General features: G+C 52.2%; 3 protein-coding genes across 3 annotated transcripts; all 3 read right to left on the bottom strand.

The window, feature by feature from the left end:
• Nucleotides 1-689: 689 nt before the first annotated feature.
• BCR38DRAFT_189732 (major facilitator superfamily transporter) lies at nt 690-3,119 on the bottom strand. The gene is made up of 2 exons (XM_040853995.1): nt 1,962-3,119; nt 690-1,905 (listed from the first exon to the last, which is right to left on the bottom strand). The coding sequence occupies exons 1-2, from the start codon at nt 2,773-2,775 to the stop codon at nt 995-997; spliced, it is 1,725 nt and encodes a 574-aa protein (XP_040716184.1). The 5' UTR covers nt 2,776-3,119; the 3' UTR covers nt 690-994.
• Nucleotides 3,120-3,463: 344 nt separating this feature from the next.
• Nucleotides 3,464-5,063, bottom strand: BCR38DRAFT_340971 (pectin lyase fold/virulence factor; the record flags this gene model as incomplete). Its single annotated transcript, XM_040855829.1, has 5 exons — nt 3,464-3,732; nt 3,787-4,084; nt 4,155-4,396; nt 4,470-4,698; nt 4,764-5,063. 5 exons carry the CDS (start codon nt 5,061-5,063, stop codon nt 3,464-3,466), a joined length of 1,338 nt encoding a protein of 445 aa, XP_040716183.1.
• A 4,126-nt stretch (nt 5,064-9,189) lies between these two features.
• BCR38DRAFT_342309 (fungal-specific transcription factor domain-containing protein) lies at nt 9,190-11,909 on the bottom strand (the record flags this gene model as incomplete). The annotated part of the gene is made up of 2 exons (XM_040855933.1): nt 9,190-10,270; nt 10,327-11,909. The coding sequence occupies 2 exons, from the start codon at nt 11,907-11,909 to the stop codon at nt 9,190-9,192; spliced, it is 2,664 nt and encodes an 887-aa protein (XP_040716182.1).
• Nucleotides 11,910-12,722: the final 813 nt, after the last annotated feature.

Here is a 12,722-nt window from a genome sequence, read left to right as displayed (position 1 = left end):
AGCCTTATCTTCGGTGGCGATGAGGAAAATTATGATCTGTTGACTGTTACATATCTCCATGCCTGCGTCTTGACATTCAGAAACGGCCTTGCGGAACTTGGTGTTGAACGTGACGGGACAGCCGCCGTCGTACTTGCTAATAGGCCTTTCCATAGTGCCTTCTGAATCTTTCCGACGGAATGGTCGAATTTGGCCTTCGATGTCTTCAGCAGATTCGTGCCTTTGCTCAGCGTAGTCGTCGAGTGCACCATCAGACCGTGTCCTGCGTGTGGAAGCGTTTGATTCTGTGAAGGGAAGCCCAGATTCTTCAGCCACGAGATGCTAGCATCAAAGATTTGATCCTTCCTGAATACTATGGTTTCTCAATGGTATGAATCGCTACTTGTGTTGCATGGCTGATCGTACTTGCGAGGCCCCAAGCTGACCATAATCTATCTCATAGTATGTTCACGCTTTGGTAGGCGTGCAGGCCTCCATATCTTATCTAATCCTCCGTATTAGACCGGCATACTATCCAACAGTAAGTACGTCTTTCAGGGTAGACGACATTCCCGCTTTCCGCCACCGAGTGGGCCGATGTAGAAAGTAAACACAAGTGTGTACTTCTGATGCTGAAGATGTGATTGACCGTAGAGAGGTGGACGATTTAGGCCGGTTTGACCGTATATAGATAGGTAGATGAAATTGAAGACGAGTAAGTCGTAACCCCTGATTTGTGTTTCGGTTAGTTCTATTTCTTCAAATCTAAAGTAGCTAACTAGTTTCGGCTTAATGAGCTGACCAGAAAAAGGAAAGTTCATTTCGATTTGATCTTCCTTATATAAGGTATCAAGCACATATATACTCATCTCTGCATACTTATTAGTAATCCATGTTATTTCTCACCATGAAGCCAACACTACTCAAAGTGGCCCCTCCAACTTTCCTGCAAATCAACCTGCAAGATTGTAGGTATTCTATGTCTTTCTACATAATGTCTTCCCACTCCTAGTTATTACCCACCGGCAGCAAACGGACTCCTCTTCCTCAATCTCTCCCCATAGATCCACAACAACACCGGACTCGGCCAGCCTATAGCCACACCCAGAAACGCCAATAACGTATTCCCCCACCCGAGTCCCAGATTATCATACAAGCTCGGCGTAAACAGCGGAAACCCAAAAGCGGCCAAACTGCGCATCACCGTCGCCGCCCCGACCGCACTCGCCGCATACCGCGTATAAGAATCGACCAAATAAGTCCGCACGCACTGAAACCCCACGATCGAGCCCGCCGAGAACAAGCAAGCCCCTACATTGGGCCAGATCCAATGCGTCTTGTACTCTGCCGTCCAGCCGTAGATCACCAAGCCAATCGGAACGAGGAGTGCGCCGGGGATCATCATGGGAACGCGGTATTCCGGCCGTCCCGGCTCTTTATACCGTCTTTTAAGAGCAGCATAGATGCGGTCTTGTAGCAGGGCACAGATCTGAGCCCCTAGTCCGAAGCCAAGGCCTAGGGAGACATAGTTCAGCCCGCCGATGCCTACACTCTCCCCGTAGCCTCGGGGTTGGGGCGAGGACCAGAGGTTAGGGAAGGAGACGAGGACAATGTACATGAGGCCATAGAGGTACATCATGTAGAGCGAGAGTACTTGGACGATGATCTGGGTGGCGAGGAGACGGAAGGGTCGCGTGAAGGCCATGTGGAGCATCTTGCCAACCGTGCGGTCCGGTTCATCGTAGGGCGTGTGGAAGTCGTCTTTGCCGGTGTCCTTTTGGAGTTTGCGTTTCTTCCAGGCGAGAAGAACTGGGCCGTAAGTCTCGCGGAGGAAGAGCAGGCCGAAGCATTGGATGGCAGCGTCGGCGATGGTAGTTGCCCAGAAACTCCAGCGCCATGTTGTGTGCTCGGTTATGAATGCACCAGCTGAGTTGGAGGTCAGTTACGAGGTAAGGAGATATCTTGGCTCGCGGGACACGTACCTATGGGGCCTATAGCCGGCCCAAGAAGGGGCATAAGAGAGTAGAGCGACATAGCCCTCCCACGCTGCTCAGCCACGAACAGGTCACTCAATACCCCTCCACCTATCGCTAAGGAAGCGGAACCCCCCAGACCAGAAAGAAACCTAAACGCAATAAGCTGCCCCTTTGTCCTCGCAAGTCCACACCCGAGATTGAAGAAAAGGTAAATCAAATTAGTGTACTGCAGCACCACGACCCTCCCATAGAGTTCAGAAAGCGGTCCCGACGCCAGCGGCCCAATCGCATAGCCCAGAACGAAAATCGACAAGACGAGCGATCGCTGAAACGACTCCGTGATGTTCAGCTCCTCGCCGATAGCGATCAATGAGGGCGCAACCATGGACGACGAGACAGGCGATATGAGGGTGAACGTCGACACGACGAAAACAGCGCCCCATTTTCGGGCGAAGGACCAGTTCTTAGGGTTATCTGGGTCGTCAGGCCCTGTCCAGGTGACGAGGTTGGGGTCATTTGGATCCGGGGCCGTCGTGGTGGTTTTTTCTTCTATGGGCGGGCCGAATTCCTCGTCGCGCTTGTAGATGCCATCTCGCACTTCTGAGACGGTTCCGGATAGAACGCCGGTTGAGCCTGCGGGTGGTTGGTGGGGTGATGTTGAGGAAAGGCTGGAATTGCCGTCGTCTTCCTCGCCAATCTGACGACTGGAGCGACTACTTGGTTTCTCATCCTTCTCTCCGCTGCCCGTGGGCTGAGCTGGTAATTCTTGTAATACGCACTGGGCTTTCCCCGATTCCTGACTAGGGGTATTACGCAGCATCACTGACCCTTTAGCATAGAGGAGCTGCTTGGGAACTGACACGTAGGCAGGTCGCTGTAAGCAGAGAAAGGTGGAAATAACCAAGATTAATAACGAATGAGAAGTCCGAAGTTAGGACCGATTATGACGGTATGAATGATTGCTTCGGTGCCGATCAAGCGCACTTATGAGTTCGCGGCAAGCGCCACCGGCAATACAGATAGATGATTGATAGAGTGGTGATGGTTGTTTGAGCCCGGAGAGTAATCGGAGTGAATCTTGTCATTCTCGCAGCGCGGGTAATACACACCAGTTTACGTTCACCAATGGCCAACCTGATTAGCAAACCGCCCGGTAATCATCCATCACAATCAGAAAGGACAACATGGAGCTCATTAAACCCGCCAGGTTGGGGCATCCTCGTGAACTAGACCCATAATCTTAAGGCCGAAACAGATTTCGAATCCATACAGAGGCCGCGCATCCATCGGACTAGGCAGGTAGAGCATAGTGACGGCCCAAATAGGCCATGTGCAATAAGTGGGTGTGACGCGATACGCCCGACCGGAGCGTTTGGTGGTATGGTACAAACAACGGCTATGCGGTTGTCGTTCCAACGGCATCGTCTCACACAGCTTATTCATTACAGTCATTACAGTGCTAATTGGTCAGCACCTTTCATGACAAACTGACGCTCTGATCCACTGGTCTAAGTCCGACAGGATGACGTACAACCACTCCCAAGCATCCCGTGCACACCTCCTGGCGCGTTGAGTTTACAGGTTCCCGTTGCATTCGCCGGAGATCCGTTCTCCGTCGTGGCAAGACTTATATCCTCCATCCTGACGTTGTAGCACGGATGTCGTGCCGAACAACTCACCGCCGCCGTGCGGTTGCCCGAGGTGCTGTTGGTCCACCCGGTGAAGTTGACAAAGGCGATATTTGAAACCTTCATATTGGACGTGCCCGAAAAAGAGCCTGGGCTTATCAGTCACATTATCATCCCAAACCCCGAATCCTGTGCATGCTCACCGTTATTCCCACTATCCTGATCGACCTGCATCCCAATAGCCGCCCCTTCGACGTAAAAGTTCTCGAACCGAATGTTCTCTACCACGCCCCATCCACCTCCTCGAGGCAAGTAGTCACTTTCGTAATCATCCTGCGGAGCCAGTTCGCCGATCCACGTCTTGATGTACGCTGAATTGTGCATATCCTCGTTGACGGTAAGGATATCCACGTCTTTGATGTGCACGTCGACGACGGAAGAGTCTTCGAGGTACTGTCCCAGACTGCCTATGGCGATGCCGTTGCCGCCTTGGCATGTTACCTGGTTTGAGGTTAGTACTCTTTGCTCTACGCTAACGCAGCAGCTATCAGTAGCGCAAAGCAGGACTGACATTTTGAATAGAAATGTTGTACGACCTCGGCTTGATGGCAATACAGTCGTCGCCCCCGCGGTAGCGAAAATTAGTCAGCACAATGTTATTAGCATCCATTGTGTCAAACCCGTCAGTATTCTGGACCCAGTTGGCACCATATGGTGCATTGGCAGCTGTCGAATTGACTTCGATGTCGTCGAACCACATGTTGGTCCCGTTCATAATGTTGAGCGCCCAAAGTGGTGAGTCCTTGACGTAGACTGTGAAGACGGGTAAGCTTCCACGAGTGCTAAACAGGATAAAAATAAGAATGAAGGGGCTCAAGGCACTTACAGTGCTCCACGACAACCTCACTCACATTCCAAAACACGAACGGCATCGGCCGCCCCGGCTGCGTGTCCCCGCCCTCGGCGGTGTACCAGGTGTTTCCGCTGCCATTGATGCCGCCCGTGCCGTAGCCGTTGATGGCGATGCGGTCGCCGGTGATGACGAAGCCGGCGTTGTGGTTCTGGAAGGCAATGGAGTACGAGTTATTGCGCCAGTAATTTGGGTTGTGCGAGTACTGTATTCGTTCATCCGTGTTGGGCTGGCTTCATTTGGTTCGGGCCGCTCGATATTATGACTTACCGTCCACAGCCCACGCCATTCAATCGTCACATCGTATATGATGGGATTGAGCCTCGTGGCAATGTAGTAATTCTCTCCTTCTGGGAAAACGACAGTGCCACCGTTGTTGCATTCCTCGAATGCCTCCAGAATCTGAGTGACATCATCTTCTTGGTTGCCAAGTGCCGTGACCGTGCATTTTCTGCCATTGCTAGATGGCTTGACTGGCTTTGGAATGCTAGGTATGGGAACGGGGCTCGCAGTAGCAAAGATTCCGAGGAACCCGAAGCAGGCTAATAGCAGAGGAGTGGACAACCACATCTCGCGAGTCTATAATCTTGAAGTGAAGCTAAGGAAGTGGTAATCCAGCTTTCTCAACTACGACGTGGCCTTGGCAGCATCATATACAGCCCACCAGGGTCTCTCTCTAGGTGCGGGGATACCAGAATCATCCATAGAGAAAATGGGAAAATACCGAATGCCGATTTATGATTCGAGTTGTCATGATGCATTTCCCCACAGGGCAGCCATAATCTTCCCCAACTCGTGGGGCCGTCAAAGGGAGAGTATGCAGAGAGTGTGGATGCGGGGAGCTGCAGGGACAATCATATTCGCTATGAATTTGGCCGAGTTTCCTTCTACCGACGGCCAAGTCATTAAAAGCTGAGTAAGCGAAGTTCTAAGTCCAGTTTGCAGAAATTCTGTGGCCTATTTCCGTGTCCCCTTATGCGTGGGTTTGGGGGTGTCTCTCTAGTGTTAGCTCGTCTAGCTCAGATGGACGAGTATAGCCGTGGGCTAATTACGCTTTATAGCTTCATTGGCTGTATCAAGTCGTCGAATACTAGTCATTTTGATCTCTCATCTTGAGGGAAATGTGTAGAGATCAATCTTAGTATTTGGTTGGGGGTGGCAACAAGGTGTAGCAGTACTCCAAGTAATTCTTTGTAGGGAATCCAACGAAGAGTTCCAGAAGATATTTGTCACATAAATTCTGCAGAAACTCTGTGAATAGTACCAAACGCATTCACCACTACTCCAAAGGCTGCCCCTAGTAATGCGGGAAGTGCCCATACATAGATTCGCTACGGCGAACTAGTTCCTAGCTGACCTTCGTTCTAGTAAAGTAACCTGTCTGTGATTTCTCCTTTAAAGTTTGGTATGGTTATCAGCCCAGTCATTCAGGATAACACGTGTGTCCTATGCTTGGCCATCATCCACTTTGAACTGAAGCAGTCGCGTTTATGACTCTCCTAAAGATATCCTTCGGGCCCCTAGTGACCTAGTAGCCGCTTATAGCATCACTAATACCAGCCCCAGTGTCGGCCGTATGCATGTCAACAGCATCGCGGACAACGTCCGCAACATCCAAATTGCAGATTCCGTACGCTTGAGGAAGTAGATTAGCACCCGATCCAGGACGACGAAAAAAGAAGGACATAGAAGGAAAATATAAAACTCATGTTTCAAGGGGCAGTTAGATAGTTGTGAGGAAGGAAGGTACTCACTGCGCCTCTTGAAGTTGTTTCCAACCCAATAGCCAGAGTATCGCCAATTAGCTCCGCGAGCAGTTACAGTCCGAGACGCTAGCTTTGGGCGTTTTCGGCCATTCATGGAAGGAAGAGAGAGACCGTACATTGTGGCTAGGGTCTCGGGTCATAGATATCTGACATTCAATACGCTATGAATTATCTATGGAGGGAAGCTACGACATTTCTCATGGAAGGGAGGCAATGGTCGAGGCAAACAGTATCCTGAGTTACTCAACAGCCCGTTCATCCCCTGCAGCATGAACATACCAAGACGCATACCTCTATTAAATTTATAACAAGGAAGTATACCACCCGCCAACATATCCGTTCCTCATATATAACCTCTGTACACCCCCGCCCCAGAGTCCAACAATAGTTTTCTAACCGGAGCGCTTCCGCTCAGCGAGGGTGGTTGTTATCCCTAAGCCTAATAAAACGACAGCTCAGAAGCAGACCCCTGGCGTCTGGCGCCCCATTGCCCTGCTTAGCACGGTAGGGAAGGTAATAGAGACGGCGATGAGCCAGCCTATCACCAAAGTAGCTGAGGCGGCCGGCCTACTACCAAACGGCCAAATGGGTAACCGCGCTGGGAGGTCCACCGAACTGGCAATACGTATAGTTGAGGACGTGGTCTATACGGCGTGGAGACGCGGGGGCATCGCCTCGCTGCTACAGCTAGACATCAAGGGGCATTCGATACGGTCAATTACAGACGGCTGATTTCCATATTAGCCCGGAAAGGCTACCCGAAGTGGGTTCAGGAGTGGGTACGCAGCTTCGTGGAGGATAGGACGGTACGCCTCCGGTTCGATGGCAAGGAGGCAGAGCCAATCCCCCTACGAGCTGGCGTCCCCCAGGGGTCACCGCTATCCCCGATACTGTTTATATTATACATTTCAACGCTGTACGAGGAGCTAGCGGAGCAGCACCCACTACTTTTGGTAGTCGGGTTCGCGGACGACACGAACCTGCTAAGCGTCGGCACCGATCCAGACACGACCTGCCGCCGGTTGGAGAGCGCATGGGCTACGTGTCAGCGGTGGGCAGTGAGGCACGGGATGGAGTTCGCTCCTGACAAGAGTGAGCTAATGCACTTTACTAGGGCCCGAGAGCCCTTGCCGCAAAGTATTCGCCTTGGGGACGCCACAGTGTCGCCGGTAGTCTCAGCGAGGTTCCTAGGAGTCTGGTTCGACCGCAAACTGACGTGGCACGCCCATGTTGAGCGTGTTAAAACAAAAATGGCAACTCAAAAGCTAGCCCTGACAAAGCTAGACAATATGTCGTGGGGCTGCGATCTTATACGGGCGAGGCTGTTATATACGGTGGTTATCCGTAGCGCGATCGCCTTCGGGGCGACTGCGTGGCATACTATAAGTGAGGAACCGGCAGGGCCAGCTAAGAGCCTGATGGGGATACAGAACGAGTGCCTCCGGGTAGTCTGTGGCGCCCACAAAGCGACGCCGGTTCGCCACCTGGAAGCAGAAGCAGCAATCCCGCCACTAGGCCTCTATCTTAGTGCACGGGCTGCTAAGTTTGAAGAACGGCTACGGCTTAGCGGGAAGAGAAATCTGCTTCGCAGCGCGAGCGCTAAAGCGTCACATATACTCCGGCAGGATAGGCCGGCGAAGAGGAAGCAGGCGTCGCAGTTACTCCGACCGGCAGGGTACACTATGGAGAAGGAGGCCCGGGGCTCCGAGTGGATGAGTGAGGAAAAGGAGGTCCCGGCTGCCCTCCTCAGCCACTGGAGGAAGAGATGGCTCACCGGAGCAGAGCATCACGATCGCCAGCGACGCGCTATCGCTGAGGAACCGGAGGGCCCTTCGATGCAGATACCGAAAGGGGGCAAGTATTTCGGCCTGAACCGACTGGAGGCGTCTACGCTGTGCCAGATCAGGACGGAAAAAATAGGACTAGCAGCCTTCTTATTCAAGACAGGGGCTTTTGGCATGTACTCGCCGCTATGCCGCTGTGGCGACGCCCCTGAGACGGCAGAGCACGTAATCCTCTTTTGCGGGCTGTTGGAAGGACCGAGGGAACGATTACGGGCCGCTATCGCACCACGGCCACTATACTCTAGCAGAGACCTCGCAACGGCAACAGGAGAACCAGTAGTTAGTGGGACTGTTGTAAGGTGGCTGCTAGGGACGGGTCGGACAGCTTCAAGGCCCAGATAGCATCGATCTTCTCAGGGGGGACTTTGTTGGTAGGTTGAGAACCAACGTAGTATGGTAGTGAACGCAACGCAGTCGCCAATAGGGCGAACCGACGACGCAGCGTATGTATTTAGTCCAGCCATTAGGGCACGGTTTGACATACGGGAGTACTAGTAGAGGTACCGGGGGCTTCGAGCCTACGGCGTATTTAATAATAATTTTCTAATTTTCTGCCCTGTGTACAATCAGATAGTGTCGTCGTTCCCAGCAAAGCCCAGCCCTTGTTATAATAAAAACGAGCATTTTTGACGAGTGGGAGATTTGGAAGGGACCAAACATGTTCACGATAATGAAATACTCAAAATACTCAAAATGCTCACAAGGTTCACAGTATCCTTCGAGCTTGCCTAATGGGTATCCCACACCATCAAACACTCCAATCCTACTTGAGGAGATCCAAATGTAAACGCAGCTCAGGCAAAAGCGCCAGAACAGCAGCGAGACCAGTGACGAGACACTGCTGCCACCATCCCTATCCGCAGTCCCCAACCTAGTGCGTTCCCCAGGCCACAAGCCAGCCAGCTCCAAGTGGGTTATATCCCCAGTCCCGTAAGTACATATACAATCTCAGACTCTGCCATTCCAAATCCCAATAGATAAATAAAGCAGTTCTGTCCCTTTTTGGGGATGCAGAAAAGAAAACAAAAATCGCATTGTCTAGCTATCGTGATATCATTATCGTGACATACTCATCACTCCCCCTCATCAGTCCAAACCAGGTAACGAGTCCCATCCGTTCATCGAGTTGGCCAGAGTATTCAGACTGTCGTAGTCAAAATTGGTCGCCGGAGAGCTCCTTGCCTCGGCGTTGCCCGGAGTCGCTATATTGCCGGTAAACAGGAACATCGAGGAGTCCCCTAGGCTGCTGCTATTTCCGTTGGCACCGGTTCCCATGTTCCACGCATCGAAACCCGATTGCCAATTTACGCCATCTTTCAGGTACCAGTCTCCAGCGTCGATTGCGTACACTGAACTAGGGGTCACGTTGCGAGTGCCGTTTTGCGTGGTCTGACCAGAGCTACCACTGTTGGAAATGGGGACGTGCGATCGAGCGTAATTCCGTACCGGCTGTGGCACTTGGGCCGGCCTCCACGACGGGTCTAATGCTATGGAATTCCCCATCACAGAATCGTTAAGTGTTGACATGTTCGCCAGGTTCTGGAAACTGGTCGGTGGAGTGATATTATTCATCAGTTCGGGGGACACAGCCGTTCCGGTAAACGTGTGAGGACCTGAAGCACCAGGCGGTTGTGCGATCATACTTGAAGGACTGTATTGCTCTTGGTGTGATGTTGGAGAAACAGTACCCATCTCTGGGGGTGAGGGTGACGTAATCAAGTGTGATCGAGGAGATGGCACATCAGATGTGCTGAACGTGCCCCATTTTTCGTCAGTGCGCTGTAACACTTGAGCAGCTTCTTCCGGAAGCTCGACGTTCCATTTGCGGGCCAATACACTGATGATGCTTAAAGTACGTCGCCCGCAAAGCCAGTCTTCGGCGATTTCTTCGAGGTGTTTGATGCCATGTATGACGTCTCTCTTAGCTGTCATTTCAGGAAGATTAAGCAGATGGATGGTTACAGCTGAATGGACCATGTACACAGCGATGTTGCATATCTGGCGCAGATTGTAGAGCTTCTTGTATAGCCGCATCAATTTGGAAATGGCACCAGCGTTGGCCGTGCAGATCCTGCGCGGAGATACATGAGGTGGTAGAGGGGAGTTGGAAGGTGCATATCTGAGAAAGGGGCGGAACAGATGGATGTATTGTAGGTGGAAGAACATGCTAAAGTCCCATGTAAGCAGCCGACCCCGTGGGGGGAGCATGAGGATATAACTTACTGCATTAGAATCGCGTTGGGCAACTGACCCTCCTTGGGCTCAAGCTCTCTAGGCAACTCTTTCCGCCAACTTTCAAGACGTCCGTGTAATTCACTGAGCTTCTTCAGTTCCACCGATTTGCCACTTGACCTGCCAATGTGGTTTGGGTGGTAGAAGAACAGCAGAAGATCGCTACTGATTTCACACAGCTGGGACAGTTGGAGCCCAATCGTACGGATCCGTGATGGTTGTTTGCACGACTGATCGGATCCGAAATCCGTGTATGGGGACCAGTCCTCAGCATCTTCGTCTGGGAAGACGTCATACTTGGGGACGTTGTAAGAGTTCTTCGGAAGTTGGGGGAGACGTCCAAGATAGTTGGACCAGCATTTGTCAAATAAAAAGCAGCCCCAGAAAGTGACCCTTCTCGCATCGACTTCCAGCTCGTCCAATTTGTCTTCGTCGGTATTGATCCCACCAATGTCGAGGTTGAGGCCAAGATCCTGGGCCATGCGAAAGCTCATCCCGCTGTATACCCAGCCTTTGGCTTCCCGGCCGCAGCCCGCCTCTCGTACAGACATCAAAGCGAGCGCCTGGACTGTCGTCAAGCGAGGCTTTTCATATTCGTCATTCTCAACGATGAGCCGTTTGCATTCGGCAAAGAAGAGATCGCCCTTGGTCCAGCTGTCGCCAGAAGTGGCATACGCTCCTGCAACGTTGGTAAAATGACAACCCAGAGCAAGCATCGCATTGACCAATAAAGAAGAGCAGTAAGCTGTCTTATAGGGTATGCTATGCGGCTTACCCCTGAAAAAGTCGCGGTAGAAGAGGTCCTTGCTTAGGGTTACGAAGTAGGGATAATGCCAACTGAAGTACATGTTCATCAGATGAACGACTAATTCAGTGTCCTTGGTGACGTCTGACCAGCTGGTAATGGGATCCATGCTGACATCGAATTCCTGGGACTCTGGTTCCGGGGGTATGACGGGATTGCCCAAGTATAGCAGGTGAGATGTGCCGCCAATGAAGCGAACGGAACCGTTCTCCAACCTCAACTCGCCCATCTTCCGGGCCAGATCTCTCTCGCCTTCAACAGGCATGTCTGTGGTATAGTCTTGTTCGAGTACCTTATCCTCGTCAACGTCCTCGTTGCCATATTCCTGCTTGAGTATTGATTCGGCCACAACGTCGAGACTGTCGCAGGTGCGAATCTTCTTGACAATGCCGGGTAAGTCGTCCTCGGCAGCATTCAGTATCGCTTCGATGAGTATTTGCAACGTCGAGTTCCGAGCCTTCATGCTATCGACCTTCTCGCGGTAAACGCCCTTCCTTCGATGGTCCGAGTTCGGATCGTAGACGCACTCGGTGCCATAAACGCTGGCGCAAGCTGCACAACTGGGCAGTGCGCCATCGCACTTCGACTTCCTCTTGCGGCATGCGATGCAGGCGGTACTGACACACCGACGCTTCTGGTTGGCGACGTCACCGCCTCGACGCGACTTCTTGGTGGGGGCAGAGCCTGAGTCGTGAAACGTGGGGTTCGCCTTGCCAAATGCCTTGGATGGCAACGCAGACAGGTTCGAGTTCAAATTGGAAGCCTCCATGGCTCCAGAAGGGTGAACGGCGGCACTTCGCGAGAGCCGTCGATGCGCAATGGGACCTTACAGAGAGCGGAATATGACTTGGGCGGAGTCGAACACTTTGCGGGCGGCGCGGGTTGGGGTTTCTAGACTGCAGTCAAATCATCCGACATCAGTCCATGAAAAGGCTACACATACATAGCCCAAGCTGACTTGATTTTACGTCGCCAAGAATGATTTTCCGGGGTAGTTGTAGATTACTTGGCGAACGAACATGGCCCTCTCGAGTCAAGCAAGCCTGGGGTAGAGGGTAGCGAGCGACCTGACAATCTGCCCACTCAATGCTAGCTTAAGGCTGAAAGACGGACCAGGCTGTGGATACGGAGTAGCCAAGCCGGAGGGTTTCGCGGAGACTTGGAGAACGAAGTATGAACCACAATGATCGCAAGACGTCATGAGATGCCCTGGTAGGTGACGATGTATCCTTCACCAGAAGATGAGGCAAGCTGATGATGGTGCCAAAGCAACCAGTTCGCGAGGTAATCATGGGTTTGTCTCCCCGCAAGTTGAGCGGATCTGCGATGGAGATACTGCGCAATCGCGGGGATAAAAACCGGCCAAGCTAGAGTACATCCCGTCAATGGGTTTCACTACCATGGCGCGGTTGTTTCCCTAGTTGAGCACGGGGGAAAAGCAATGTCAGAGAAAGCATGCGCCAATGAAACGGTCGTGGCAGGCTGCGAGATAAGATCGAGAGTCGACGAGCAGGTGGAGAGATAAGCGTTGTGGTCTATTCGTGCATCCGTCCACTCCTCCGTCTCCCGGCACGCGCCTGCC

The sequence above is a fragment of the Pseudomassariella vexata genome, assembly GCF_002105095.1.
Source record: "Pseudomassariella vexata strain CBS 129021 chromosome Unknown BCR38scaffold_6, whole genome shotgun sequence".
In the NCBI taxonomy this organism is placed as follows: Eukaryota; Fungi; Ascomycota; class Sordariomycetes; order Amphisphaeriales; family Pseudomassariaceae; genus Pseudomassariella; species Pseudomassariella vexata.
The sequence above is the reverse complement of the archived record's forward strand: the minus strand, read 5'-3'. Positions and strand labels throughout refer to the sequence as shown.